The following is a 27,991-nucleotide window of genomic DNA, read 5'->3' as shown; positions in this document are numbered from 1 at the left end:
TCCTTCTTTTATGGCGAACTCCCAAGCCAGGTTGGCCACAAACTCTGCATCCTCCGGGCTGATTTCACCTGGATCTGGCTTCCCTGGGGACAAGAGAAGACACCTTCATTTGAAAGCGCCCATGTTACGTAGTCACATCCCAAACAGCACCACGTGCCCTTGTCTGGGCCAGCCCAGCAGGACTCGAGGAGAATCCTCTCTAAGGAATACGGAAATAACGTCTCGTTTTTCTCTGATGAAGACTCCCAGGCCAGACCTGACCTATGCAGGTAAACGGCACTGAGAGTTCGCGCCACCTCCCTGCTTTCCAGCCTCTCTTTGAAGGGGGTGCTTAGTTTGAAGGTCTGAGAGCTCCACCTGTAGGACACGGCTCTGAGCTCTGAACTCTGGCCTCTGCTCACTTCTCCCGTGAAAGAAAAGTGATCGCACAGCAACCTCGGCTCAGCCCAAACAGCAAACAGGAACGGGCCAGACCTTACATCCAGCAAAAAGCAGCCGCTGGGGAAATGCCCTGGGTGCGCTCCCCTGTGGCCCTTGTTTCTGTTTGCAGGACACAGCCCGCCTGCACAACACAGCCTGCCTGAGAGGCTGCAGCAGCCTCACACCCTCCAGAGCCTGTGCTGGAGCAGGGAGGGAGCTCTGGGCTTTACAGGACACTCTATTCCCATCCCTCTTGTCTACATGCAGCAATAACTCACTGCACGATTACTCCCAGGTCACTCATCTCCAGAGTGAAACAAGATCTCTCATTTTGATCCCTTATTTCCCACAGAAGCTCCAGGCCAAAAGCACAAGACTGCCAAGACATGCCACACTTTGCTGTAGCACCTGGAACTCTCAGGATTCACAGCCAGAAGTGCCTGAACCCTGTAGCACATGCTGCTGCTCCCATGTCCCCAGTTCAGTGTGAGAGCTGTCCCCACACCAGTGCTCGTGTGCCTGTGCTCTGGCTGGAGACCTGTGCAGAACAGAGCTGGTGTGGTTGGGTCCCTCACCTGCCAGAGAGCGTTTGTAGAGCCCCTGCAGCATCGCAGCCAGTCGGAAAAAGGCGAAGGCCAAGTAGAAATTCCAGTTCTCGGGGCTCTCCACTCCCGTGTGGCCACAGTACATCTGGATGTACTCCTCTGCCGTGGGGACTCCCAGGCGCCCCAAATCACACTGCCTCAAGCCTGGAAGATGTGAAGAGGCAACGGTGAGTCCACAGGCTGTGAGGAGCTCAGAGTTTTCTAGGGATGCCAGGAAGCCTGTGGCAGAGCCATGCAGCTGGGGAGCACGGAGACACCTGCACCCACCCAACACCTGCACTGCTGCCGTGCTGTTTCCATACATAACAGTGGGGGCTTGGCACCAACCCACATAGGTGAAATGCATACGGGGCAGTTTCCTTCATAAGGCCGTGAAAGCAGTGACTGATGGATCTTCCTCCTAAATTTTCCTCTCAGTTTAACCCTATATTTTTCTTTTTAACAAGTGTATAACTTTGTGGACAACCCCCTTCTGGGCTGGCCTGGTTCAGAGCTTTCCACCCTGTTATGGGCCACTCAGGCAACTTTTTTGCTGTTTCCTGCCAGATGAACAAGTTGCTCAGCTCTCGTCCTTGCTCTTTCCAGGGCATAATGACCTCACAGGCCTGGCATTCCATTCTCAGGATCAGCAACTGCTTCTCAGGCAGGCCGCTGCAGACTCATGTCAAGATGTTAGCCTAACTTTCAGAGTCCATATTCCTGATGACAAGGCTGAGACAATGCTGTTTGTCAGACCAACCCTTACACACCCAAAAAAAAGTTGCCCAGCTTTACAGCTGAAGTGAGAGGAAAAATAATCCAAACTATATTTTAAAAGCAGTTTTGCAAGCCGTGAAGCAGAGCCCTCCTCTCTGGGGCCATCCCTGACATGACTGCTAACAAAGGGGCGTGAACAGGGTGACAGTACCAAGCAGGACAGGGAGCGCAATGGCAGAGTGTCTGCCAAACAGGTGGCAGATATGAGACAAACTGGGGCTGGGGTGACCATGGCACAGTGATTACCGCACATGCAGAAAGATGTTTCTGCCCTGGAGGAATGCAGGGTTCTTCAGGGAGGGGAGAAAAGGCAGGGCAGGGAATACAGTACAAGGCCCACAGGCCTTTCCAGCTGCAACGAGCCCAACTGCCAGCTGAGCTCTCTGGGCAGGAGCTAATCTGTTTCTGAACTCTGGTTCCTCTCTCCATGTGTCAAACGTGACTTTTTGCCTCTCTCTGTACCTCTCAGTGCACTGAAGTGAGGTGGCAGAAAGTAGAGCATACAGTTATTCGCCAAATCAGAGATGGGATCTCCTAGAGTTGAAAGCTTCCAGCCAAGCACAGCGAGGATTTCTGGCCTGTCTGGATGAAAGACCAGCTTGTTCATCCTGTATCAGAGGGAAAGAGAGATCAGAAAAGTCTCAAGAGTGGAGAAAAAATCCCAGTGCTCAGCAGCAGTAGCTGCTTTCCAGTGCTCTTCACTCTCTTCAAGAATTGCTGAGTCCTTTGGGAGACTGCACAAGTGAAACATTAATTTCTGCAAGCATAGGTCAGAGAGGACTGAGATTACTCAATAGTGAACTCCCTGGCTAATGAACTGAACTGTGCTTTGAAGAACGGAACAAAGTTATTCAGGGCCTCAGACCATTAACAGATGTTACAGGACAGGCTAGCCAAAAAGCAAAGCAGGCAAGTCACCGGCCAGGGGGATCTTCTGGTCATTTCAAGAACTCCAGGCCCTGCACCGCCATGTGCTGCGGATTATGCGTAGTGCAGCCTTCCCCAGTTTGAGCCCCAGGAGAGGGCAGCAGCCTGCTGAGGAGGAAACAGAGAGGGCAGCCATCCTGCCAGGGTGCAGAGAGCTCCCCAGCTTCCAGTCACACTGGAACGGTGTGCGCTAAACCTTGTGGGAAGGAGCCTTGGCCCAGAATTGGCACACACCTATGCTGCAGCCTCACAGCCCCGGCAGCCAGGGGCTGACAACACCGAAGTAGCTCTCAGCATCCCTCACCTCTGCCCCCAGCCACCATGTTCCTGCGTGACTTCACCAGTAACACCAGCAGGTTTAGCCATACATCCTGCAGCATCTCACCAGCCACCCAAGCTCGTTAAGCACCAAATACCATTAGGAAGATGCACCAGGATTGATTTCTGAGTATTGCAGAAACAGCTGAAGATCCTCCAGTGTTTGCAGTGGTTGGGTGAAGAAATGCTGAAAAACCAATGAGGCAGCAAGACTGGAATCGGACATCAGAGTCCAGGCTTTCAGTTCCTGCCCCCAGTTTCCCAGCTCTCGAGTGGCCACTGCTTTAAACCGCCACAGATCAGTGGGCAGATAAACACTGGGGAAAATACGAGAGCTCTGGATGCAAGACAGCACCAGCCAGAGCTCTTGGGATAAGTTTCTCATGACAGATGCGAAGGGTTTGTGGCCCTCTCGTTACCTGGGGGATGCTGAACTCGACCCAGAGCCCAGCTTTCAGACTGCTCTGAAGCTGCTGCACCAGCCCAACTCAGCACCTCTCTGGAGTTTGCATATTGCCTCACACTCTGTCTCCTTTTCTACCACCTGGGGTGTGCTCTGGGGCAGTGCAGGCAGCCCAGCAGTACCTGAAATCACCATGCACAACCGTCGTCTTCTGAGATTCTGGAAAATGCAGAGGCAGCCACTGGATGAGTCTCTCCATCGCTGGGATAACACGAGTTTCCACAGCTCGGTACTGCTTTGTCCAGGTCTCAACTTGCCGCTGAATGTAATTACCTGTAACAGAGGAACGAAGGCTCTCAGGGAAAGGGATGGGCACAAAAAGAGATGCATGAAAGGTGCGCGCAGACAACGTCAAATGGCCAAGCAGATCTCAGCCCAGCACCCTGAGATAAGCTCCAAGAGTTTGTGATTTCCAGAGGTCTCCTGCACCAACAGTGCAGCTCTTGCTCCTGGCAGGAAGCTCTGGGGACAGGAAACACAGACCTGGAGGATCTAAAGCAGCTCTCCACACCCTCCCACCACGCCTGGGGCTTCAGACACCCTGCTGCCCACCTTTGCTTCCCCAACTGCCCCCAAGTTTGTCCCAAATCCCCCAACCCAGCCTACCCTTTGGAATGCTGATACACAGGAGAAGAAAACAGTGGTAGAGGACACAGAGCCTTCTCTCACCATGCTCCCCGAGGTCCTCCAGCTTGGCTGCTTTGAGGTCTACGCTGTGGATCTTGGAGAGGACTTGACTCATGGCAGCATAAATAGCCCTCCGCTGGCTAGGCTGCCGTGTGGGGAGGGAGACATCGCTGTAGATGCACCCAGCACAGTGCTCCATCAGGTAGAAAGGTGCGCCAAGGGTGCTGGGGAAGCAAGGTGGAATTGGCATGTCTGAGGTTAATCCTGCTACCTACCACCCCTCAGATCTCACCTGCCCCTTGAACATGCCCCCAGGCCTCGCCTGCACGGCAAAGTGAGGAGCAGCCTCAACAGCACTTGAGCGCTCACGTCCAGTGGTGGCCTGGGCTCAAGCCCGACTCGGGCTGCCAAGGTGGTGGCACACGGCTGTGGCAGGATCAATCCCGGTCCCTCCAGCCCCAGGAAGCTGAGCTTGGGGCCAGGCTAGAGCACCAACCACCTCCCTGCCTCCCCTGCGGTGGGCTCTGGAGCCGGGCTGTCAGGCTGCACGCGAACACCACCAACGGTGGAACACACGTTTAGCCACAGTGCAGAGCCTTTATTCCTGCAGCCAGCAGAGAGCTGAGCGCAGCCGAGCCGGCGTCTCAGCCTCAGGCTTCCTGCTATCACAGCTGTAGATCTCGGGGCAAGCCGGAGGCCTGGCAGTTAGAAAAATCACCTCTTTATTGGAAAAGTGAGCACACCGGGTCCTGCCACACTGTTTTATAGCAGCTTTTTAAAGGAAGACAGCATTTTGATTAATTGCTCAAATAAGGATACACCTAAAGCAAGCCAAATCAAAGCGTTACCGTCCTTTGAACTTCTAGAGGCCCCTCTAGCCCAAGAGTGGGCGAACACTAATTAGACCAGTGCACTTTGTGAGGCCTGGCTCCTTCTCTCCTCTCTTTGTCTTTGGAGGAATCTGGCTGAAGCTGACAAGCGCAGAGTGAAAGCTGAGGGACAAGATTACCTTCTGTCCTCGCAGAGAGCAAGTACAGTAGGAACAGGAACACCAGCCTCAGAGAGTGCCTTCAGTACCCTGCCAGGGCGAGTCAGAGAGCCGTGTCAGCACAGAAAGGCATGAGGGAATCGATCCTAGAATGGCATTGTGGCTAGGCAGTCACACAATATTAGAGAGAGGCCTGTGGTCAGTTTTAGACACACCAAAATAACGTGGCTGGGGGTAAGCGAAAGAAGCAAACCAAAACCTTCCCATGGCCCACGGCCCTGAGACCTGTCCAACACACTCTGGAAAACCAAGGGGAGATCACAACTGCTCCCCCACAAGCGTCCTGCTGCTCTGCTGCTGCGGCAGAGACCCCTGGCACAGCAAACCGGTTTGCAGCACCACCGCTCCAGCATGGGGCTAGCCCTCCTCTGGGCTCCTCGCTGCTCAGTTGCAGCGCTGTGCTGCGACCTCTCTCCCACCCGAGGTGCCAGATGCGATGGGTGAGATCCTGCATCTCCCAAGGTGTGCTGGGAGAGCTGCAGGATGGCAGCGCAGGAGTGGGGAGGGGGCTTTTCCCAGGCACAGGGTCCCTAGCTGCGTGCTCACGGCCAGCTGCAGGGCGGTAGCACAGCCTCGTCTCTCAATCCAGGACTGCTGGAGTAAACAGACAGATCACAGTCCGGGATAGGGAGCTGTGCAAAATGCAGGGGAGGACGATGTGGGAGGCAGGTGTGCAAACTGTGGGTGTGATGTGGGACAGAAAAGCCAAGGCTGGAATAGAGCACTGTCCCTAGGACAGGGTTTTTGGGATCTCCTACAAGAGTCTTCCCCGGTCAGCCGGCATGAGGAGCACAGCTGCCTTCTCACCTGTATTCCCTTCTGACGGCAGGGCTTGAGGGACACAGGCTGTCAGAGGGCTCCTTCTTCAGCACTAGCAAGCGTTCCCCAAACTTGACGAAATAGGTGAGCGTAGACCGCCCGTGGCCAAACTGCCGTAACACTAGTGGGCCTAAAGAGTTGAGAGCAGAGGGTCAGCAGACAGAGGCGTGAGCTGGGATTATTTCTCACCACTTCTTCAGGTTTTACTTCCCCTTTCTGCACCTGGGTCTGAGCTCTCACTTGCAGCAATCGGGAACCTACACAAATCCCTGGGGAGCATGGCAACAGCTCGTGGATGGCTCACAGGCCGGGAATATTCCTGGCATCTGTTTGGCAACTTGTGCTCAACCCCTCCCAAATGACGAAGTCCTAAAATGTTGCTTCCCATTTCTGGCAAACAGTGACAGATCACTGCAGCCTGAATGGCTGTACTGTTTGCTTGGAGCCTTTCGTTAATCTTATTTTTCAATCTATCTGTTGGATGATGGAAAGAGCCAATGGCTCCAGAATGTGTGAGCTTTCAGACTGAAGAGCAAAAGACTGCGATACCTGTTGCATGGTCACCAAGAACATTTTCAAGGTACTTTTGCAGATGATGTTTTGGGATTTCCATGCTTGGTCTCACTGAACAGGTATATGGAACAAACCCTTGCAAAGGAAAACGCAGACAGGTTTCCAGCTCTTGGAGCGCTGTTTTTGGATCATCGACCTGAAAGCAGGAGGGAGAGAGTAACACTTGGGTGCTGGTTAGAAGATAAGATTGCCTGGGAAAGAAAGAGCTCCGCACACTTGTGATGCATTTATCTGTAAGCCCAACGGCACCGACCCACTCAGACACACGGGAATTCATGGGTCATTCCCTGTCAACCCAGAGCGCCGTCACCAACACTCGCTGAGCCTCCCCGCCCGGGTCTCTGACCTGGAGATGTACCTGTTACTGTGGCACAGGCTGGGCTAAGGGCTGGAACTGCCTCTCTGCAGTCCAAGGGGAGCAGAGTTCACTCTCCTCACCAGTCCCATGCTTCTCCTTCCCCCAGTGGGTAAAACCCCTGTGTTCACTGTCTCCAAAGCCTTGGGTTAACCAGTCAGTCCCTGTCTGACAGATCCATGAAGCATCAGAGCTTCTAGAAATTTATTAAATACGGCTTTTTTTCTCACATCAGGTAGATGTGGTTGCCTCAACCGTACGGTCAGGGCTGGTTCTCTAATAGGGAACCGAGGTTCATAAAGGAGAAGCGACTTCTCCGAGGTGACACTGGCTGTAGGGTTTAGAGCCATGAACGAAACAGGCCAGCGCAGACTTTGCCAGTAATTCTCCCCTTTAACCCCACCACATCCTGTAGGAATAAGGACAGGCTGAAACAAAAGGCTTGGCAACACTAATCTGCCACTGCCATTCGAAAATCCTGAGCCATCCAAGTCAAACGTTGCTTCTGGACTTAAAAACCATACCCAAAGCCCGCCCTGGTGGCATTGCTCTGTACCTTCACTGTTTTCATGCCAAGCTGGGCTGCTGCTTTTAGGTTCTGGCTGCTGTTGTCGAGGAAGATGGATTCCCGGGCCTGAACACCCAAGCGGTCCAAGCACAGCTTGTAGATACGAGGGTCTGGCTTGCGCATTCCTTCCCAATAAGATTCAACCACCTACGGCAACAACAAATGGATTATGCATGAGCCGACTGTGACCACAAACATCTGTGCAGTGTTGGAAAGGGAGGATGGGAGGGTGGGAAAGAGACTGACAGTCCAACAAACATGTGAAATGAAGGACATGAGGGCTGACAGAGCTGGGCAGGACGTGATTCAAGTGACTGCGTGGGCACCAATTGCCTTGGCTGTGGCTCTGTCAACTCAAATAAGCTCAACAGGATCAGCCAGTCCCCAGATGGAAGATATCCAACGAGATGTCACGATGGGGGAGACTCATTGCATGTCCCAGTGCTGAACCAATGGCTCAAGGCTGTCCAAGAAAGCCTTGGAGTGCACCACCTCCCAAATGATCTGGAAAAGCGGTGTCCTGACCATCGCACCTACCAACCGCACCAAAGCAATCTTCACAGCAGCAGAGATGTTGACCATTATCATCTGTCCAAATTTCGACCAAAAAAGTATTGAGTCAGTCTCTGAACACTCACGTTGCCCTCACAACCATGAAAATTCAAGCAGTATTTCACCCCTGCACTGACAGACACTCTAGGAATAGAAATGAATCTATCAGATAGATATAAAAGCCAATGCTAATGGAAATCCACATTCAATTTATCTTTTTTTCCCACTAATTACTGTGCAGTGCTGTTGCCTGCTGTTACAGAAGAGCCACACAGCATGAGTGATGACACCGGATAGGCCATGGTTTTTAAAGTGCTTTGAAACAGTCTGGGATGAAAAGTACCACAGAGCATCAAACAGAGATCACTCCACTACGAGAACGTCACAGGCACCGGTGTCACTAGTGTAATGCACAGAGAGCCGGGTCGCTAATGACAGGATGTTGACAAGATGACTTTAAACAATCTCAGGTTTTAAATGTGCCAATAAGGCTCTTCTTTGCATATTTTGTTGCCTTAATCAAGGCTATAAAACAAACTCACATTGTGAATAAACTCCTGAAATTCAAAGATGTGCGTTGGGGCAGACAAAAAGCTCGTGCTGAGCCCAGCCCTCACAGCTGCCTGTGAAAGCGAAGCCACTGGAACCAGCCTCGAGGCTCATGGCTGATCTTCTGCTTCCTCCTCGCAAAAGCCCCGCGTGCTGGGAGAGGCGCCTCTGCCTGCTCCTCAGCTCAGACTGATCGGCACGTGGGGGTAGTGGGATTTTTTGGAGTATAGGGGACGCTGTGCAGTTCTTTGGGATGAAACAAGCTTTGAAAGAGTAAGGACTAAATGTGAAGCAGGCAGGGGCACTGAGTAGTAGCATTTATTTCCTGTGTAGTGTTTCAGCTTCTAAGTCCTTTATCGACGTCGCTGCCTGTGCCTGTTCCACGCACCCTTGCGGTTGAGTGGGCAATTTGCTACGAGTTTGCAAATGCACAAGCACCTGCCCCTCGCTCAGCCCCTCACCAAGGCCCAGTCACTGCAATGAACTACGCCAGGAAACATTTTCACAGACTGTACATTTACGTCTATTAACAGGTGCTGCTGGTTGCCATTCGTTTGGTACCTGCATGTAAAGAATTTCAGCTGCTGCTTTCTGCAGACCTAAGTACAGAGAAGCATTTTGGAATCCATCCAGGCTTACCACATCGAAGTGCTTTCGGTCTAAGGGCAGAAAGCTCTCTCCGTTCAGCAGGCAGAAGTCATTGCTCAGAAGAGCTGTCTGCAGGCCTTCTGCACGGATACACTGTACTGCTTCCGCCATTATGGGGAGCTGTTTTGTCATCTCATTCCTGATTAAGTCCGAGAGAAAAGAGTCCACTGGAACACAGACATTTGCCTAAGAAACCAGAGAAACCCCAAGAATGATAATTAGCCACAAATGGTTTTTAAGAGTGGTTGGGTAGGCAGGTTGCCTGATTGTCTTATCTGCCTGTTCTACTTCCTTTGGCAGCAGAAGGCAGTCAGTGAATCGCCCAGCTAAATTGCTTAGACCAAATAAACAAGAATCCTCATTTTACTAATTCTATAGAATTAGCAGCAGAGATGAAGGGCTGATTTTGGGAGAGGAATGCACCAGGACTGTGCCTGCCGTGGAATCAAGGCAGGCTAGAGATAAATACTGCTTTACCATTCAGCAGCAAGAAGGGAATCTGCATTTTAGACTGAGCTGTTTCAAAAGGATTTCATTCAAAGGAGGATTCTTGCACTGTGTTCCTGGAGCTGCGGTGGAGGGGCTTCTACTGATCTTAAGAGCCCTCCCTGGAGACCATGGTCTCCATCCATCGAGCATGTCCATGTATGAACTAACAGCAAAAGCCTTTCAGCTGGTCTCTGGCTCTGACTTCTCATCTTGGCTGATCCTAGAGGTGTCTTGAAATAAAAAATTTACAAAATACTCAGGAAGAGGCTCATGGAAGCGAAGGTAAATTCAGCCGAGATCCTGCCTCGGTACCAGAATGACGATGGCAGAGAAAAGTCTGCCCTGATCAGAAGCAAAGCTTCCTCGATGGTAAATCCAGACCCTTCCATCGAAGGATTTCTTTTAAAAGCTCCTCGTTCCTTACCAAACCACCACATCACAGTGGGATCCTGTTTCCCTGCCGCCAGGAAGCACAAAGAGAGGAGGGGGGAGATGGCTTACAATCTCAAAGCACCGCTGTCCCAATTCCTGCAAAAACTCCACAGTTGTCAGCTCTCCTCTTGTGTACTTCAGAGAGGGACTGTTTTCACCTCCAGAGAGCACAGCTTGCTGGATGGTGCCAGCTGGAATACAATTCCGGGCCTCCCAGTCTACATAGAGAAAAGTCAGAAAGCCAGGAAAGAGCACGTACGGCATCACCAGATCTGGGAAATTAGCTTGAAATCCCCCTGATAAATCAACCAGCCCTCATGAGAACCAGCGTGCTGGACTCGGGTAATTCACCCAGGCACAGAGAGAAGAAGTTTGGGTGTTCCCCAACCGAAGCACCTCAGCTCTGCGCTTGGTGTGGTACCCTCGGGGTGAAAACATGGAGTTCTAAGGACTGTACCAACGTTGGGTGGTATCAGCCGGCGTCACTAAGGGCGGTTTCATTACCAGGTGGGTTCAGGCCCTGACCTGGAGCTGCCAACGCAGCTGCCAGTTGCTGTCAGCTCTGGCACTTCTGGCGGCACAACGGGGAACCGTCATCGCCAGGTCTGGAGTATCTTACCAGAACCAGAGGCAGCTGACAGGGACATCCAAAATTTATTTTCCCTCCATGCGTAGAAATAATAGGAGCGAAAGAGAAATGAGAATACACACCCATGGCTGTCCTGTAAGGGGACGGGAGGAGCACCCCGCTTTCGGCAAAGATCACAGCTCTATAACGGCGCCATCCAGATCGCCTCCGCCGGATGAACCCCTGCGGGTGCTGCCCGATCCGGGCACAGAGCAGGTCAGGGGTGGCGGCCATGCTCCTCAGGGACATGCTGCGGAGAATTCGCAACTGGCCCATGCTGACGGAGGAGAGAGGCTGGGATGCAAGTACAGAATTACGATATTACAATATTCATTCGTGCGCACGAAGTGTCCCAGCCAAATCAGGGCACCCCGAATGTGGTTTCACACAGGGTCCTTACACCATGTAAGGTACAATATGACTTGACTCATCGCTAACAGGCACACTCCTGATTACTAATCACAGCAAAACTTGGCCAAGAGCCTGTATGTTTGCAACGTTGTTGTTGCTTGTCTGTCAATCCAGATGTTCATGAGGTCTCGCTGGAGGCACTTTATGATGCAAGACACTGCTGGGAGGGTTTCAAAGATGTGTTAGAGCGGCAATAGGATGCTGGTGTTGATTACCCAGGAGCATCCTTTGTCCTTCATGGATAGCTCTGCGCCATGAAGCAAAGCCCTTCTTTCCAGGACCGGGCTCTGTCTTTTAGTTTCTTTTGCTTAACCAAAGCCTCACATGGCCTTGAGCTGCAAGGTACCAGCATGGTGGGTGCGAGGGGAAAGGAAGAAAGTGGTTTTTATTTGGCTTTTTTTATTATTTTTGCGGGGGGGGGGCGGGGGGGGCGGTATGCTTCAGCCTAGGAGGATGGGGCCTGGTCCCTTCAACTTGGCTGCGTTGCCACGGTAACGGTTCTGGTGCGGGCCTGTCACTGACCCCCTGCTGCTTCCCGTTCCTTCTCTCAGCCCTTAAATCACTCGGGGGACGTCGGGGCATGAAGGTGGAGGGACACAAGCCCCCGCCTCCGTGCCCCGGCCCCGCTAGGCCTAGTCTAGGCCAGGCCTTGCCAGCAAAAAGGCAGGCCTCACCGTGCCCTTTGACCCCAGCACCGCCAAATCTCGCGAGAACACACCTGGCAATCTCGCGAGAACTCAACCCCTCGCAGCCCCCCGCGCCGTCCTCCACCGCTTCAGCCGCGTCGCCGCCGCCGCCGCCGCCTTGACGTCAGCGCGTCGCCGGCGTGACCCCAGCGCGGGGGGGGGCGGGGTCAGAGGGGAAAGGTGAGGGAGGCGGAAGCGGCGCTTCATCTCCCTTGGCCTCCTCGGAGCGCGGCGGCGGCGGCCCGCGGTGTCCGGGCCCATGAGCGTGTCCCTGGTGGTGATCCGGCTGGAGCTGGCCGAGCACTCGCCGCTGCCCGCGGGCTTCGCTTACAGCGCGGCTGGTGAGTCCCGCCGGTCCGGGGCCGGTTCCCTCCTCCCGCCGGGAGAGCGGGCCCGGCTGCCCTGTCCGCCGTGGCGGGGGAGGGGGCTACGCCACGTCCGCAGGCGGCCGGGGAGGGAGTCGGGGTCACCGTCCCGGTGCTGTCGGTGCGTCCCGGTACCGGGGTTCAGCCCCCACCGCTTTGTCCCAACGCCTCCTTTTCCCCGCGCAGCTCCGGAGATGGCTGCGGAGAGCACCGGGGCGGCCCCGGCGGCTGTGCCGGCCTGTTTGGAGGGGAAAGGCCCCGGGGAGCGGGCGGCCATCCTCCACCAGCACCTCGGCCGCCGGGAGATGACTGACGTGATCATTGAAACCATCCAGCCGCGGCCAGGTACCGGCCCCGGGGGGGCGGGTAATATGCTTTTTTGGGGTCTGTGGTTGTTGCCCACCCGGTTTGTGTGGCGGCACCTCAGCGCGGGGGGGTGGGGGAGCGCAGCACTTGCCAGGCACCGGCCCCGCCGGGGACAGCCGTCTGTCGGGGTGGGGATGGCGGGGGGGCTGCTGGGTTTGTGGGTTTTGAGCCCATCACGCCGTTGGGAGAACAAGGAGAGAAGTTAAGGAATGTGGGGCCCGGGTGGGAGAGCTGGTTGTTGCTTTTCCCGCTCCATAAAGGGTTAATTTATTTTAGGCTGTGCCACAGGCTGGGCAGTGTTTTGCTTCTCTGTAGTGATGAGACCGTTCAGCTCTGCAGGCGTTTAAATTCCATGAGAGGGAGAAAGTTTAAAGATGGAAACACCAAATTCTGTCATAACACCCAGCTCGCTCCTCACCCCCGCTCAGCCACCCTGTCCCAGTTGCTTTGTGTTGATACCAGTGCCTGTTGGGATTTCACCCAAAAAAACTCGAGCTGTAGCTCTGGGCTGGGGGAGGAGGGCTCGCTCTGGGTGTTCGGCAGCTCTGGGGTTCGCCCTGGAAGAGCGAAGGCAAGAGGGGTCTCATTCTGCTGCTCCCCGGGGTGGTGGTGTGACTCCCCGGGGTGCTGTTATGCAGGCCGTGCTCAGGGAAGGGCATTTCTGATGCGCCGTTAGTAATGTGGAAATCTTTGGTTTGTGAAAGATGAAGGAAAAGCTGCCGTGGAAGGAAGAAAATCTTCAGAGGCCTCATCTGCCGAGGACAAAAATAAACACGACGATCAGAGTAAAGAGCGTGAGGCTGCTCCAGACTCACCTTCAAAGCAGCTCCCCGACCAGATTTCCTTCTTCAGCGGGAACCCCTCGGTCGAAATCGTTCACGGCATTATGCATCTGTACAAAACAAAGTAAGAACGCTTGACTCATCGCAGCTCCAGTGGGAGCAGGGCTCCTGGATGATGCCATCATCCGGCAGGCTGAGCCCATCACCCCGGGGCTGTGGCTCCTGAGCTGGGACAAACAGGAAGGGTGACTTGTACCGGGAGGGCAGGCGGGTCCTTGGGGTGAGGGTGAGCGTGAGGCTGGCCCGGCTCCCCCAGCCGCCGGGCGGGCCGCGATGGCGCAAGACGAACGCGGGTTCCTGAAAAATGGTGTTTGAAAGCAGCTTCTGAAGGGAGCCCCCCGTGAAATGGTGATCTCTGGGGGCTTGGCGGCCGGCCCGAGGAGCTGCCTGAGGCGGGAGGTTTCATCCCCTCGTTTCAGGGGTTACAATCCTGCACCGTTCCCCTGTAACTGCGTGGGAGCTTCCACCTTGGGGCTGCCTGAAAGCCACACAAAGTGGGTGTTTGAAATGGGGAGAAACGTTGCTCGTTTGTTCTAGGAATGGCTCAGAGCACCTGTGGCTTTGCCAGCTTCAACTGTTTTTATAGAAATGTCGAATGGGTCCTGACAAAACCGTTGTTGATTGGAGCTGCCCAGTTTAATCCTTTGCTAAAGAGTAATAGCTGGGCGTGGGTACGCTGGGCGCTCGCCACAGCCCCTTGCTTCGTGTTGACAATGTTCTGGGACTGTGGCCAGCGTGGTGTACCCAGCTCTGCCTTTGTCCTCTCGGAAAAGAGCTGAAGTTGGGTCACTGTTGCCTCCTCAGCAAGATGACCTCTTTGAAAGAAGACGTAAGGCGCAGCGCCATGCTGTGCATCCTCACCGTCCCCGCTACCATGACCAGCCACGACCTGATGAAGTTTGTGGCCTCCTTCTACGAAGTCATCGAGCACATGAAGATCATCCGAGATTCCACTCCAAACCAGTACATGGTGCTGATCAAGTTCAGCTCGCAGGTAAGAGCTGGAAGTCCCTTTTCTGCGGGAGGGACTGCGCTGTCACACGCAGCTGCTGTTCAGGAGTTGCCGTCTGGCTTTGCTGGCCAGCTGTTAGCCAAGATTGCACTTTACCCTCCAAGAAACAGGCCTGTCCTGTTGCCCAGAGCGTTTCTGGGGCTGCTGACTAGGATTAGTCCCACACCTTGACCCAGAGGCGAGCATCTGCCATGTTCTAGCGAGCCTGTTTCTCGTTGGCAGGATATTTAATAAAAAATAGTACAGATACACAGTTCTGTGCTATCTCAAAGCATGTTAAAAAAAAGAGGGGTGTGTTGCAGCCAGGACCAGCTAGTGGGGCTTCATTTGCATTTTAGGAAAGGCTTGTGCTGCTTTTCTGAGGAGCTGGGTGGCCCCTGCCGGTACGGTGTGAAAGGGACAGTTGCCCCCAAACCTGAGCCTGGGGGATGGATTATAACCAGATAACACAGCGTGCTGCTTACGGGCCCTCTTGAACGATGTTTTCCCCCCGCCAATTCCTGCGTGGCCCCTCTCACTTGTCCCTTCTTTTCTCCCAACTGCAAATGACTTATTTTGGGGGTGGGGGGGAGAGGTTTCCCCCAGCCATGAGCGCTGCGGGAGATATTTCCCGTGCCCGTGGTGCGGCCGCAGGATTTGTGCGCGTCTTGTGGGAATCGCAGCCGTTGCAAAGACGCCTTTTGTGTGTCGCTGTACCGAGTTGCACGGGTAGATATCTAGTGCTGAACAGCCTTGCAGCCAATCTGGGAACTTGTACTCGATTCGCCCTGAAATTCCTGTTTCTGAGGTAATTCCCTGAAGCCCTGTTCCCCAGTGACCCCTAACGGCTGTGTCTGCGGGTAGCCAAAGCAAATCTCTGCAAACGCTTCTGGCTGGAGCGGGCAGGAATGTGGGAATCTGGCATTCAGCTACCTTGCCTCAGTCTGGGGTGATTGTTGGTGAGAGAAAGGGCTTGGGGAGGCGGCTGGATGATGTATTTGACAGGTTTTGGTTTGGTTCTGTGTCTCTGTGAGCGACTCTCGGGCACAGTTCAGAGCGTGCCTGAACTGTAAGCGGTGAAATGGATCCTTCCCCACAGTTAAATTGTTGTGCCTTTCCCTGACACAAGTATCAGCATCCTGCACTGGGGCCCTCTTCGCTTTTTGCAGAGACCAAATTCGCTTTGCAAATGCACTGAAATTGCTGACAAAGGGCAGATGCTGAAGGGAAATCCGTTGTTCCCGCTGAGTGCTCAGATACCAGAGGAGCTGTCGCTGCTCTGAGCTTCGTTTCTTGTCTTCAAGTGGTGACGCTAAACCCCGTGCCAAGATGCGATGCCTGCTGGCAGGAGCTGACTGTCTGAAGTATCTCCTCTGATATTACAGGCCTTGGTGGAGGGGAGACGAGAGGCTCCAGCAGGTTTCTCCTCTTCCTCACTGCAGTAGCTGCGAGGTTTCGCTTGTTAACTGGTTTCCTTTGTTCTGGGCGCAGGCTGACGCGGACAGCTTTTATATGGCGTGCAACGGCCGGCAGTTCAACTCCATAGAGGAGGACGTTTGCCAGCTGGTGTACGTGGAAAGGGCTGAAGTCTTCAAATCCGAAGATGTAAGTTTGTTTTGCTTTGTTTTCCCTGCCCTTCGGAGAATTTTAATGGGGTTATTGGGACTGGGCAGGACGCTGCGAGAACTGCTGAACTGCAGCAACCCAAACCCGTTTCCCGTTCCGGTGCTCCTCGGGAGAGTTCGCTCGGTGACTTCACGGGTGTTGTGCCTCGCCACGGCACCGCCTCTGAGCTAACCCTGCCGTGGGCAGTAGAGGTGGTGAATCCAGAAACCAGAACGGGGCTGGTGGCAGATGCAGCAGCCGCCCTGAGGCTGTGCTGCGATGAGGATCCTGGCTGTGCTCTCCTGAATGTTGTGCATCATTCCCCCCCTTTTTTTGTTTTATAAATTTCTAACCACTGTGTAGACCCACGGGATGACTCTGTAGTGGTTTTGTACCCTAGTGCCCCCAGCAATGGGAGAGAAGTTTGACTTTTTCTTTTGTCGGTCCTTCGTTTGTGGTGCTTGGAAGGTGCTGAGCAATTTGTCTCTGCTTGTTCTTTTGAAGGGGGCCAGCCTGCCGGTGATGGATCTGACTGAGCTCCCGAAGTGCACAGTGTGCCTGGAGAGGATGGATGAGTCCGTGAACGGGATCCTCACCACGCTGTGTAACCACAGCTTTCACAGCCAGTGTCTGCAGCGGTGGGAGGACACCACGTAAGAGGCTTTTCTTTATTTCCACATCTAAAACTCTTACTTTGAGTGCGGTGGTGACATGCTGACAAGACCGGCTCTGCTCAGCAGAGTGTGGGGGCTGGATTACTGCAAGTTCTAATGCTCTTTTTTTCCCCATTAAGGGACTCCCAAAGAGAAATCTCCTCGCAAAGTAATTGGACAACATTTCCCATGGGCCTCGCTGCTAAGGCAGGAAGGGAGTTGTAGAGTAATGCTGGTTATTTTAAAATATTGTAGGATAAAACTGCTGGGGTGAACAGCATCAGAGGCACACACATCCCGGTTTCACCGAGTCTCGTCTGTTGGTTTGGTCACTGGTTTCATTGGCAGAGCTGAGGCTGCACCGTGGGCAGATCCGCACGCCTGGCTGGAGTTTGGGAGCCTGTTCGGGAGCCCTGGGGTCCTGCTGCCTTGCTTAGGTGCTGGGAGAGGATGAAGCAGAGCTGGGCCAGAGCAGGTGTGCAGGGGGACGGGGCTGGCAAGTGAGACAAAAGTGAGGCAGGGGAAGGAAGGGACGGTGACAAGATCACTGGGGCAGGTGGCCGCTCGGGACAGGCCGAGCGATGGGAGCTGGTGTCGCTGGTGCAGGGAAACCCTCCGTGGCACTGGGCAGGGCCGGGGGGTCAGACCCGCACCTGTCCTCAAGGCAGCTCTTGGTTTTGCGCCTTCCAGCCCTTTCCTGTTCTGGCTCCTACAGTCCTTCGCATCCCTGGGGATGGGAATTTCGGGGTGCCTGAGCTCCTGCCTGCAGAGCCCCCACCTGGCACCCCGGTGCCGCTCTCGGTCGTGTGGATTTTGCATCCTCTGGACGCTGTTGTTCTGCCGCACACCAGGCAGTCACAGATACCGCAGCAGCAGGCTGCTGATCTTCCCTGTGTTTTCTTTTCTGCCACTGGTACCCGATTGCCTGATTCTCTGATGGATTATGAGGAAAATTTTAGCCCTCTGTACACCGCTTGTGCGCTGAAGCGACAGAACCTCAGTGAGGTTAATCAGATTTGTAGCTGTTCAAGTTTATGGGCTGCTTTGCTCAATAAATCAAAACCAGTTTAAATTTGAAGCGGTGGAGCTTAGCCAGTGTAGGAGCAAGATCCAAAATGGCACTTAGATATCTAATGTACGACTTAAACAGAACTTACGCTCCCAGTCTAGAAGAACGATAAAAGAAAATCCCTGTACGCTTTGCTTAGGCGCCACGGAGGCTGTAAGTGCCTGAGTCTGTGTAGAAAGCTGACTGGAATCCAGTGGTCTCCTCCCTTGAATGTTTCTGTAGCTTTTCCAGCAGCTAATGAGAAATACATAAACAGTCCTGGCAACAGGACGCACAGCCTCAGTTACCTGCCCCCTGGCTGAGCTTCTGGTACTTAGGGTCTGCTTCCTCCTGGTCTTGGGTCAGCACAGTGTATAGTTTCACAAGAAATCGTGGCGGGGTGCCTGCTGCTGATTCTTTTAGGGTACAGTTGTGGGATGTTCTTCCTGGAAACTGAATCCATTGGGTTGGGGTGAAGTCGAAGCATCTCCCTCATCTCCTTTGGGTTGTGTTAAGCACAAAGGGCTGTTTGCAAAGTGTCGGTGCCTCCCTCTGTGACTTGGCCGTCCTCAGCAGCGTGTAGTTACAGCATCCTTCCACCACAGCGTGTAGCTGCTGCGCAGAACCCTGCGGGTAAGGGAGAGCTGAAGGTGTCAGTTGGCAGCAGTCCGGAGCAGCAATGCTGAGAGATGTGCAACACATCCATCCAAGCGCTGCTTGCGGTGTTCCTGGCTGAGGCAGGGAAGTGTTTTCTCGAGCTCGGTCGTGGCTTTTTCTTCCTGGCAGAGGCTGACGTTGCTGGCAGCCCCGCTGGCGCTCCTGGTTGCAGGTGTTCTCTGTGCTTGGGCTGCAGCAGAACCAGATCGAGCTGAGACACCGAAATGGCTTCAGAAGAGCTGTTCTTTGTGCTTCCGTCGCTTACTGGCTTAAGGACAGTAGCGCTGTGTGGAGTGGAGGCAAATCTGGGTGGGGTAAACGTGAACGGAGAGATGTGTGCGTATGGGGAGCATCCCACTGCAGAAGGCGTTGACTTGGAGCTTCCTGGCGCTCTCTTTAATTACCGTGGTATTGAGATGGAGCTCCTCGTGTCTAATCCTGGTGCTTATTGCCCTCTAGGTGTCCTGTCTGCAGATACTGCCAAACGCCTGAGCCAGTGGAAGAGAACAAGTGTTTTGAGTGTGGAGTTCAAGAAGTAAGTAGGTGGGTGGATGGTGAGTGAGATCTAGACTAGATCTGACTGCACAGCTGCTCTAGTTGCTTTTGGGGTTAATTCTGTGGCTGCGTTTGGGCTGATGTTACCAGTCAGTGGTGCATCTGCTTTCCTTTTGAGATGGAATCGGTACTGGGAAAGGCTCTTGCCTCCCAGGTTTCCTGTTCTGACAAATCTTTCTGATTCTTAGTAAGAAGGATTAGCGTGTAAGCTGGCCAGAGCGTGCGTGATGAGTGTGACAACAGGCAGCTCAGCAAACACTGAACTTGGTGGCCCCTTCAGAGCTTGCTTTTGAGGTCCTGCTGAGGTGCCTCGTGCGTTAGCCAAGGCCATTCCTCCATCCGTGCTTGTGGCAATCCATCAGCATGCCCAGCAGCTGCAGGCTTGTAACTGGCTCGAAGGAGCCGGTACCTCCTTCCCTTTAGCCTTCCAGCTGAGCAAGGCTTCAGAGGAGAAGACGGTGTTTTCAGAGGTGAAAGCCCCGTCCGCTCTCCGAGGCAGCGAGTGGCTGCACGCGGCACCAGCAGGCGGTCGGTGACAGATCCCACCTCCTGAAAGCCCCGCTGGGCAGCGGGGTCCGTACAGAGCTTTCTTGTGCCGTTGCCAGAACCTGTGGATCTGTTTAATCTGCGGGCACATCGGCTGCGGCCGGTACGTGAGCCGACACGCGTACAAGCACTTCGAGGAGACCCAGCACACCTACGCGATGCAGTTGACCAACCACAGAGTCTGGGACTACGCTGGAGGTAAGCGCTCCTGCCCCTCTCGTAGGGTGACCTTGTTTGGGTCAAAATGGCTTTTGGGACCCTTTAGTAAGAATAGTTGCGGTAGAGTTTGCTCAGAGATTAGGGGGGTTGCATCTGCACTAATACCTTGTCTTTTGGGAACATCCATCTCCTCTCTAATAGCAGTTTTCATGGGGCTGGAGCAGATGGAGGAAGGAGAATATGATTCTGTAATGACCCGGGGCGGTCCTGTAGTCTCTGTGGAATGTGTTTGTTACTCCCTTTCCATCAATTTGCCCTGAGGTATGGGAATGGGCTGTTGTAATAAATATCCTGTAAGGTGTCTGAGCGAAGTCTGCTAAATAACAAACACCTCTGACGTTGGCTTTCTGCCTTGCTAATATGCTGTTGCAGCAGTCTGCGTGGTTAATTGTGCTGCATAAAGTGTTTCCACTGGTGTCAACCTGGGTGTTCTTAAGCTAAAACTCCCTGTGGTTGAATTTTCTCGTTCCAGATAACTACGTCCATCGGCTGGTTGCAAGTAAAACCGATGGGAAGATAGTTCAATATGAGTGCGAGGGAGATATGTGTCAGGAAGAGAAAATTGATGCCTTACAATTAGAGGTAAATATTTTTGCCTTGTTGGACTCTGCATCGTGCTGCTGGGTGGAAGTGTTTCAAATCCCGATCTGACTACAGGACAATTACATCAGCTTATGCAGCAGACCTGCTCCCTGATTGTAGGCAATCATCTTCAGGCAGAAGCAGGAGGTTTTTACTGCACTTTTTTTTAAAAAAAAAAAAAAACAAACCAAAACCCAAACCCAACCTCTTCTTGGCTCTGCAGAGCCAATGCAGCTTCAGCGTGAGCTGGCTGCAGCTGTGTCCCGTGTTCACCGGTCGGGTGCAGATCAGCTGCTACAAACGCTCCGGTCACTGGAGAGAGAAATGGGTCCCAGTGCCCAGACTCGCTCACCAGCCCTTCCCAGGGGGTCTTGTCCTGGCTCGAGAGCCGGGATGTGCACGGAACTGCCGATGTGAGTGGTGCAGCCTGCAAACTGCACAAGGACGTAGGAATCCGTGGCTGCGTGCTTGCCTTGGCTGTCAAAGAGAGCCGGCAGGCTCGTCTGATACCAGCCCTGTTCTGCTTTCTTCCTGTGAACAGACCCTGCGGGGTTTTTGGGTTGGTTTTGTGTTGGGGTTTTTCTGTACCTGTTGACCAGCTTCTCCTGCCCTGACTAAAGGGTAAAGGAGAGGCACTCAAAATTACTGCCCCACTGAGCAGATATGCTGCAGCATGATTTCAGCCACGTTAGGCGCAACGGTATCTGAGGAGCAACAGTCTATAGAGACCAAACTTTGTAAGCTTTTTTGCTCAAATGAATATTTGGTTGCTTTTCCATGAATTTTCTGAGTCATGCTTAGACGCTAAGCCAGCTATTTTTAACCCATTTTTCTGGGAGTTTGGTACTTGGAGTATGTAAGACCTCTCTACTTGGCTTATGAGATCTGAATATTTCTAGAGAGAATGAATTTGGGAATGTTTCGCCACTCGGATATTACTGAGAGTGTTGAAGGCTTTTTGTACATGTTCAGTTCTGTAGCGAATGCCAAATTTGGTGCTTGTTACCCTGATGATTCGAAACGATCCCGTTTCCCCACCTTCTCATAACCCATTTGCAGAGCCAGAAAGGGAAAAATAGGGACATGAGGCGTATATCCCCATTCGGGTGCCAAAATAATGGGGCCATACGTGTTGGAGAACAGTGATTGTGAACCATTACGCACCGCTGAGGGTGTTTTCCCAGAGCCGTTCTTACAGTGGAGCTAGATCCTGCATTTACCCTCCTGCCTGGGGTTTGGGGCTGAGCGGGGAGCTCGGCAGCTCAGCCTTTGGGATCTCAGCCTCTCGTGACAGGGATGGTTGATGCTTTGTTTCCCTGCAGAGTGTAAAACTTGTGGAGACTTTTTTTTTTTTGCTACTACAATGAAAAATCTGTCTCCTCTTTAACAAGTTCTTGGCACGATACTGGATACGGCTCGGTGGGACTTTTATGTTGCTGTTGTGCTCTAAAGGCTTTCGTAGACTTCAAAAAGAGTCAGGTGGTTTGGTTTTGAAAGGGAATTGGTGACACACATCTGCTGGCTCTGCAGTTTGAATGTGTGTTCAGTGTGCTGCATGCTCGATTCCATCAGATTAAATGGATTGGTCTATTGGAACCCTTCGGGCTTCTTCCTCGGCGAAGCCGCCCTTAAGGAAGAGCTGACTGTCCTGTGTGTATCTTCTGTGTTTCTAGTACTCGTATTTGCTAACGAGCCAGCTGGAGTCGCAGCGGATCTATTGGGAAAACAAGATTGTCCGAATAGAGAAGGATACGGCTGAAGAGGTGAGCTCTGCTCCGGGCACGTGTGAAACTCTCTGCTGAAACAGGCTCTGGACGCTGCGAAGTTACAAGGGCGATGGAGCTGTTCAGCCTCTCGTCTGGCCGGAACGGGGCGTGACGTGGCCTCGCGCAGCCTGTTTCGCTGCCGGCTGAGAAATTGGCTCCGAGACATATCGCTTATCTCGGCACTCAGATCTAGCAATTTGCCGCTCGGTGGTGCAGAAGTAGGTAGATTGCCACCGAGATCGAAGGTGGATTTAAATGGGCTGCTCAGGAAACTGCAGCAGTGGTGAAAACAAGTCCGTGCTGCTGCAGGATCCCTGCTTGCCGATGCCGTCTGTCTCGCTCTGACGTGTATCTCGAGGGAAGGTTGGCGTAGCAGAGACAATACGACTTTAATTTGCTTGGCTGCGGAAGGTGGAAGCTGTCTTTCTGCTCCAAATGCATATTGATTTGCCCTTTCTTTTTGATCCCCTCTCTCTCCTCCTCACCCTTTGGGAAAAGTTCAGAGTCTCGTCCTATAAAGCATCCTGTGGGCAGGACTGCTTCAAAATGCCATGAGCAAAAATCCAGCGAGAATATTTTAATGCTCTTCACTCCATGTAGATCCTTTCAACCAGGTTTAAAGTGAGTCGGGATTTAGGGTTGAGTCCTTACCTGAACTTTCTACGTGACTTCTAATTAACTATTTCATATCTGCAGTTAAGTAGCATCGTAAGTGTAGAAATTACTGTTGAAATAGTGGTCATGGACCTTGGTCTGAAGAACAGTCCTAGAAATCTTATGGAGGGCCCTATCAAAGGAAAAGATACAGCACAAATTATCTCACGCGCGACCAGGAAACATGATCCACAAAGCAACTTCAAAGGGAAACGACTGTGACACGCGCCCCAAACGTGGGTTCGTGTTTACACATTCTTACAGTTTTATTCGTGGCACTTGCTCCGTGTCAGTCCCGTCTGGATCAGTGCCACTGTGCAGTGTGCGCCATGAGCAGCGCTTGGGCTCCTTCCCCAAATTAACCATCAGCTGCATAAACATGCGGTGATTAAGGCCGGAAGGCTTAAAACCTGCTCTGCATTGACTCTGGCATCGGTGAAGGCACCATGTGTGCTGACACTGACGCTTATCCAGATTGCTCCTGCAGGAAAGCATTTTTCCTTTAAATTCCTGCCTCCACAATGAGCAAGCACTAATACAGGGGAAACAAGTATTTCCATCCATAAATCTCCTGTAAGTCTTACAGTAGAGGTTTTGACATGTCCTGTGCAGTGCCTAGAGATCGGGAGCTTGCTTTTCTTCAGCCGTAGCAGCCTCGAGTTGTGAAGCAGAGGGGAAGAGGAAGCCAACGTACGCGTGTTGCTGTTTGCGTTTTGCATGAGTAAGATATTCGTGTCAGTAGGTCACTGCCTTATGACAGCGAGCTGCTGAGTCAGTGCTGAGCAAAGTAGCACGTTGATTTTCAGACTTTGACCATACTTATTTGAGGTTTACTTTAAAATGAGCAAAAGCCCGGCATTGTAAAGCCTTAAGATGGAAATTTCAGTTTGCTGACAGGTACAAAACCACCGGAGAGAACGGCTAAATGAATGCTGAAGTGCCCTCAGTAAGAAGTGAAGGATCTGATGCAGCTTTTGTTTGAACGGGGTGCCTGGCACGGATCTGCAGCCTGGGTTGCTGTTCTGTGTGAGCAGCTTCCACGGCAACGTGGTTCCTTGATGTGCAATGCAGAGGGTCTTCATCAAAATTAAGCCTTTTCTTGACTCAAAGCCTTTGCTTACCTGGATATAGCAACTGGTCAAAGTCTGGAAACCGCTCCAGAAAACGGAATGTCGTAATGAAAGCGCAGAGGACTTTGCTCTGCTGAAATGCCCCTGTGTTTGTTTTTACAGATTAACAACATGAAGACCAAATTTAAAGAGACCATTGAGAAGTGTGACAGTCTGGAACAGAGGCTGACTGACTTGCTGAAAGAAAAGCAGTCTGTCGAAAGGAAGTGGGTACCGCTGCCAGGTTTAGTTCCATGCAGCCATTAAAGCTCCGTGCGCTGACACCCAAAAAAGGAAAAAAAAAAAAAAAATCTCGCTATTCCTGGGTGATTTTGAGCTATTTAAACGGGTATACTGAGAACACAGCATATTTTTAAAAAGAGCTCTCCTTTCTGGAGGTGTTCACAAAGTGAAAGTGCCTGTTGAGCAGAACGCAGCTCTTGGGCTCTTGGCTCTTTTGTGCACAGCCTGCGTGTTTAGCATTCAGTGATCCTTCCGCTGCCTGCTCAGGAGCAGCCGCCAGTCTGGTTTGCAATTGGCGGGTACAGCCGCAGAGAAGAAAGGCAGCTCAGCAGAAACATCTCACCCAGCGCAGAGAAAAATGTAGATCTTAGGAAGTGCTTAGATGAAAGATGTCAAGCGTGGGGACTGTGCGGGTCAGGGTGTTCCAGCCCCCGCATGTGGGACTGTGGGCTCCGGTCCTCCTAGCCCACCAGGCCCCTGGTGCTGCTGCCTCTCCAGCAGCCCTGGCCGGAGCAGGGAAGCCGGGCTAGTGAGCTGTGGTTCCTGCAGCTCTCCTTGCTGTGTGGAAAGGAGTCTGTGTGTGACACCAGCAAACTTCCAGGGCAAAAGCACTGAGTTGTTGGGAGGAGGGAAGTGCTGTCTGTGAAACCTGAGGTTACCAAGATCCTTGTGGGAGCATTTTCCTTCTGAGTCAAGTTGTATCTCGGGGTCTTGTACTCGGAGTGTGGCAGGAGCTGGCCTCTGGGAGTCCCTGACTGCCCTCAGCTCTCTTGGGGACCCCGTGTAATCTCTGGGCCCTTTCTGGTGCCCGTTCCGTAAGCCGCAGGTGCGTGCTCAAGGTTACAGTCCCCTGCTCCCAAACGCCGCCTGTTGCCTGCGCTGTCGGCATTTGGCCCAAGATGGAATTGTTGAACTTGCAAGGGAGGGGGTTCTCCCGGCTTGCACGGTTTGAGGGACAAAGGAAGGGATCCTGCTTCACAACATCCCGTCCCACAGGCAGGCGAAGGGGTGCTAGCAAGCCTTAAGATGGGTCGAAAATCCCAGGGGGGATTTCAGAGTCCTGGTGGTTTGCCTCCCCTTGCCCATCTTTTGCCAGAAAACCAAATCCCAGGTGGTCTCGGTGGGGCTGGGGACGGCTGGGGCTCAGTTGCCCCGAGGGGTTGGAAATGAAGAGGGTGCAGGCGTGTTTGAGGTCGGTGTAGCGCCCTGCTTTCCTGACTTGTGCTTCTATTTGGAAGGTGTTCTCAGCTGAATAACAAAGTGGCTAAACTTTCCACCGAGCTGAAGGAAGAGCAAGAACTGAACAAGTGTTTGCGAGCGAATCAAGCCTTGCTTCAGAACAAACTAAAGGAGGAGGAGAGAGTGTTGAAGGAAACCTGCGAACAGAAGGACCTGCAGATCTCCGAGATCCAGGAGCAGTTGCGGGACGTCATGTTCTACTTAGAGACGCAACAGAAAATCAATCACCTCCCGGCTGAGACCCGACAGGAGATTCAGGAGGGACAGATCAACATTGCAGTGGCATCTTCTGCCAGCTCCTCCACGGGGAGCACAGGCAAACCCTCTTCCAGGAGAGGCCGTGGCAAGAGGGGCAAATGAAAATGGGAAGGCCCTGCTCCCCCGCTGGAACTGGCCGCGCCGGTGGTAGGCCAGGCTCACCTCTTGGGACTCTGGCTGGGAACGCCCAGTTCACTAAAGCTCGGCTAGAAATTGTCTTCGGAGCTGCTCATAAAACTGGCTGCCAGTCAGTGGAGGTGTCTGTGGTATTTAAAAGCATTTCACTGCACTATTTAGCTATTTTTTAGGCAGATCTTGATGACCATTTTGCCTTCCTACCTTTTCAAAGCCCCTCCTCTCATGCGTTTGACTTTCTTCTTGGGGAGTGCACTGGTTTGGGTGGGTGTGTACGCGCTCAACGTGGCGTTCCCTGCGGGGATGCTGCAGAGTAGGCTAGGCCCGGTGTGTAAGCCTTCTCCAGTTCTCCTGGGTTAAAAGTATTCTCAAATAAGAAATGATTTTATTTAAAAAACAGTGTAAATCAGATTATATACATCTCCTTTTAGTCTGTGCCGTCCTGACGCTGCGGAACGGCTGGTGCAGGAGTAGAACTGTAGTTCGGAAGTAAAAAGGAGTGAGGTGTGGAAAATCAACCATCTTAGCGGGGTAAGAACGAGTCCTAAAGGCTTGTAGGCTATTAAACGCTCTAAGGGACTTTGCTACTCTCTCTCTTTCTTCATTTTCTCTTCCTACACGCCTGTCCCCAGCCGTTGCGGGAGCTGCAGGCCGCTGCCTGCAGGGCTGCTGTGCCCGGCTCTGCGCTGCCCTGTGACTGGACCCTCGCCGCTGCTGCTGTTCCCAGTAACTGGGATTGCTTGGCGCTGCCTGTTCTGCTCTGAAACGCTGCTCTGGCCAAAATCGTGGCTGGCAGAATTTTTGTGTTGCCCCAAAGGTATGCGGATCCTGTAAGGGAAGTTTGTGGACAAATGTGGGGGGGTTTTTTTTGTTGGTTTTCACTTAGACTTGGTGCTCTGGAGTGGGAAGAGTTTTGCCGTGGCTGGAGAAGCGACTGTCCTGGTTGCTGTGTTGCGCTCAGCAACCTCAGTGTTTAAAAGTTAATCCTCTATTAAAAATGGCTGGGGGCATCCCGCAGTTGTCTCTTCAGACCCTAGCGGGGTCGTTCTCCGTTGCCCAAACTGCAGGACAGCCCCGATCTTAGTCTGGAGCGCTGAGGCTGCAGCTCTGCCTGACCAGCTCCAACTGAGACCACAGAAACAGCTAGTCCTTTACTGCTAGAAGTTGGTCTTTTTGGCCAATTGGAAGGAATGAGTTACAGTAAATACAATGACTCTCGGGAGGCGAGTCCTTACAATCTGCTTCCCGACTTTATGGACTGGAAGCGTTGAACTTCCTCACTTTGAGAGCCAGGGCGCTGGGTAGTTGCATCCACTGCTTGGGTCTGGAGATCTGCCCCGGTCATCTGGAACTTCAACCTTTTCTAACTTTGTAGCATGAATGTACACTAACTCTTTTCTAGTGTGTGGATTGTACAACCAGGCCTCTGCCTTCTGTAAATTATTCTAAGGACCTAGAGATGTACAACACGGCTTGCTCTCCTATAGAAACTATTTTATTTAAGATATATTTTTACACCATCTAAGATCCTCTGACCTTTTGCTGAAAGCTTGCTTTGTGTAGAACACTAAGATGCTGTACTGTATCTTGGAATTCATTTTCAAAAAATGTGATTGAAAATTAAAACAGCGCGCTGGAGTGTTGTTGGTGTATTCCACTGGAAGGGGAGGGAGGAGGGGCTAGGGAGAAAAACAAAACCTACAACTTATTCTTTTTGAAGCCTTCTGCTTTTTAACTCGAAGGTGAAGCTGTTCAAGTGAGCTCCCTGGCAGGTTGGGGTTGGGGGGAAGTTCAGCTCAGCTGTGCTGATAAGACAGGGCAATTCTCTCCAGCTCCTGAGAAGTGGGCAGCTCAGGCAGACAAGGCAAGTGGTATTGAATATTTTTGCATTAAACCAGATTACCCTCAGTCCTTGTGTCCCCTCCAGCTGCTTCTAAAACCATCCCAGGTGCCAAGGCAACCTGCAGTATCCACCTGGGCCATTATTCACTGCTGTAGAGCAACCGGGCTCCCCCCAGGCTCCTGCGGGGTGAGGCCAAGGGCACCCTCCCTCCCGAGACTTCCCCTGCGGTGGGACCAGGCTCTGTCTGGCTGCAGGGCAGAAGCGGCGCCGTCGGGGCTTGAGCCCGCTCGTGGTGAAGGGAAAAGTCCCAGCGAAGGCTGGTCCGTGACTCTTCCTCACCCCTCGGCTGCACACCCGGCTGCTCGGCTCTCTCCAGCCTGCGGTCAAACTTTGCCATCTGCGACTGGAACAACAGGTCAGCTTTGTGGCTGATGACTCAGT

At 52.8% G+C, this 27,991-nt stretch overlaps 2 protein-coding genes across 3 annotated transcripts; one reads left to right on the top strand and one right to left on the bottom strand.

The window, feature by feature from the left end:
* Window positions 1–8: 8 nt before the first annotated feature.
* Window positions 9–12,081, bottom strand: ACAD10 (acyl-CoA dehydrogenase family member 10). The gene is made up of 14 exons (XM_086474013.1): window positions 11,950–12,081; window positions 10,861–11,071; window positions 10,219–10,367; window positions 9,220–9,414; window positions 8,017–8,067; window positions 7,468–7,626; window positions 6,533–6,692; window positions 5,972–6,113; window positions 5,126–5,194; window positions 4,159–4,340; window positions 3,612–3,762; window positions 2,244–2,389; window positions 996–1,169; window positions 9–403 (listed from the first exon to the last, which is right to left on the bottom strand). The coding sequence occupies exons 1-14, from the start codon at window positions 12,079–12,081 to the stop codon at window positions 9–11; spliced, it is 2,316 nt and encodes a 771-aa protein (XP_086330139.1).
* Window positions 12,082–12,133: 52 nt separating this feature from the next.
* Window positions 12,134–26,395, top strand: BRAP (BRCA1 associated protein). 2 transcript variants are annotated; one of them, XM_086474085.1, is made up of 12 exons: window positions 12,134–12,215; window positions 12,426–12,584; window positions 13,310–13,511; window positions 14,252–14,441; window positions 15,930–16,043; window positions 16,548–16,696; window positions 18,861–18,936; window positions 19,562–19,700; window positions 20,194–20,303; window positions 21,977–22,066; window positions 23,956–24,059; window positions 25,314–26,395. In XM_086474085.1, exons 1-12 carry the CDS (start codon window positions 12,134–12,136, stop codon window positions 25,672–25,674), a joined length of 1,776 nt encoding a protein of 591 aa, XP_086330211.1. In that variant the 3' UTR covers window positions 25,675–26,395. The 2 variants fall into 2 exon arrangements, with proteins under 2 accessions (XP_086330211.1, XP_086330212.1); XM_086474086.1 differs by having other exon boundaries at window positions 12,426–12,605; window positions 13,322–13,511.
* Window positions 26,396–27,991: the final 1,596 nt, after the last annotated feature.

The sequence above is a fragment of the Leptosomus discolor genome, chromosome 16 (assembly GCF_034619465.1).
Source record: "Leptosomus discolor isolate bLepDis1 chromosome 16, bLepDis1.hap2, whole genome shotgun sequence".
Lineage (NCBI taxonomy): Eukaryota > Metazoa > Chordata > Aves > Leptosomiformes > Leptosomidae > Leptosomus > Leptosomus discolor.
The sequence above is the reverse complement of the archived record's forward strand: the minus strand, read 5'-3'. Positions and strand labels throughout refer to the sequence as shown.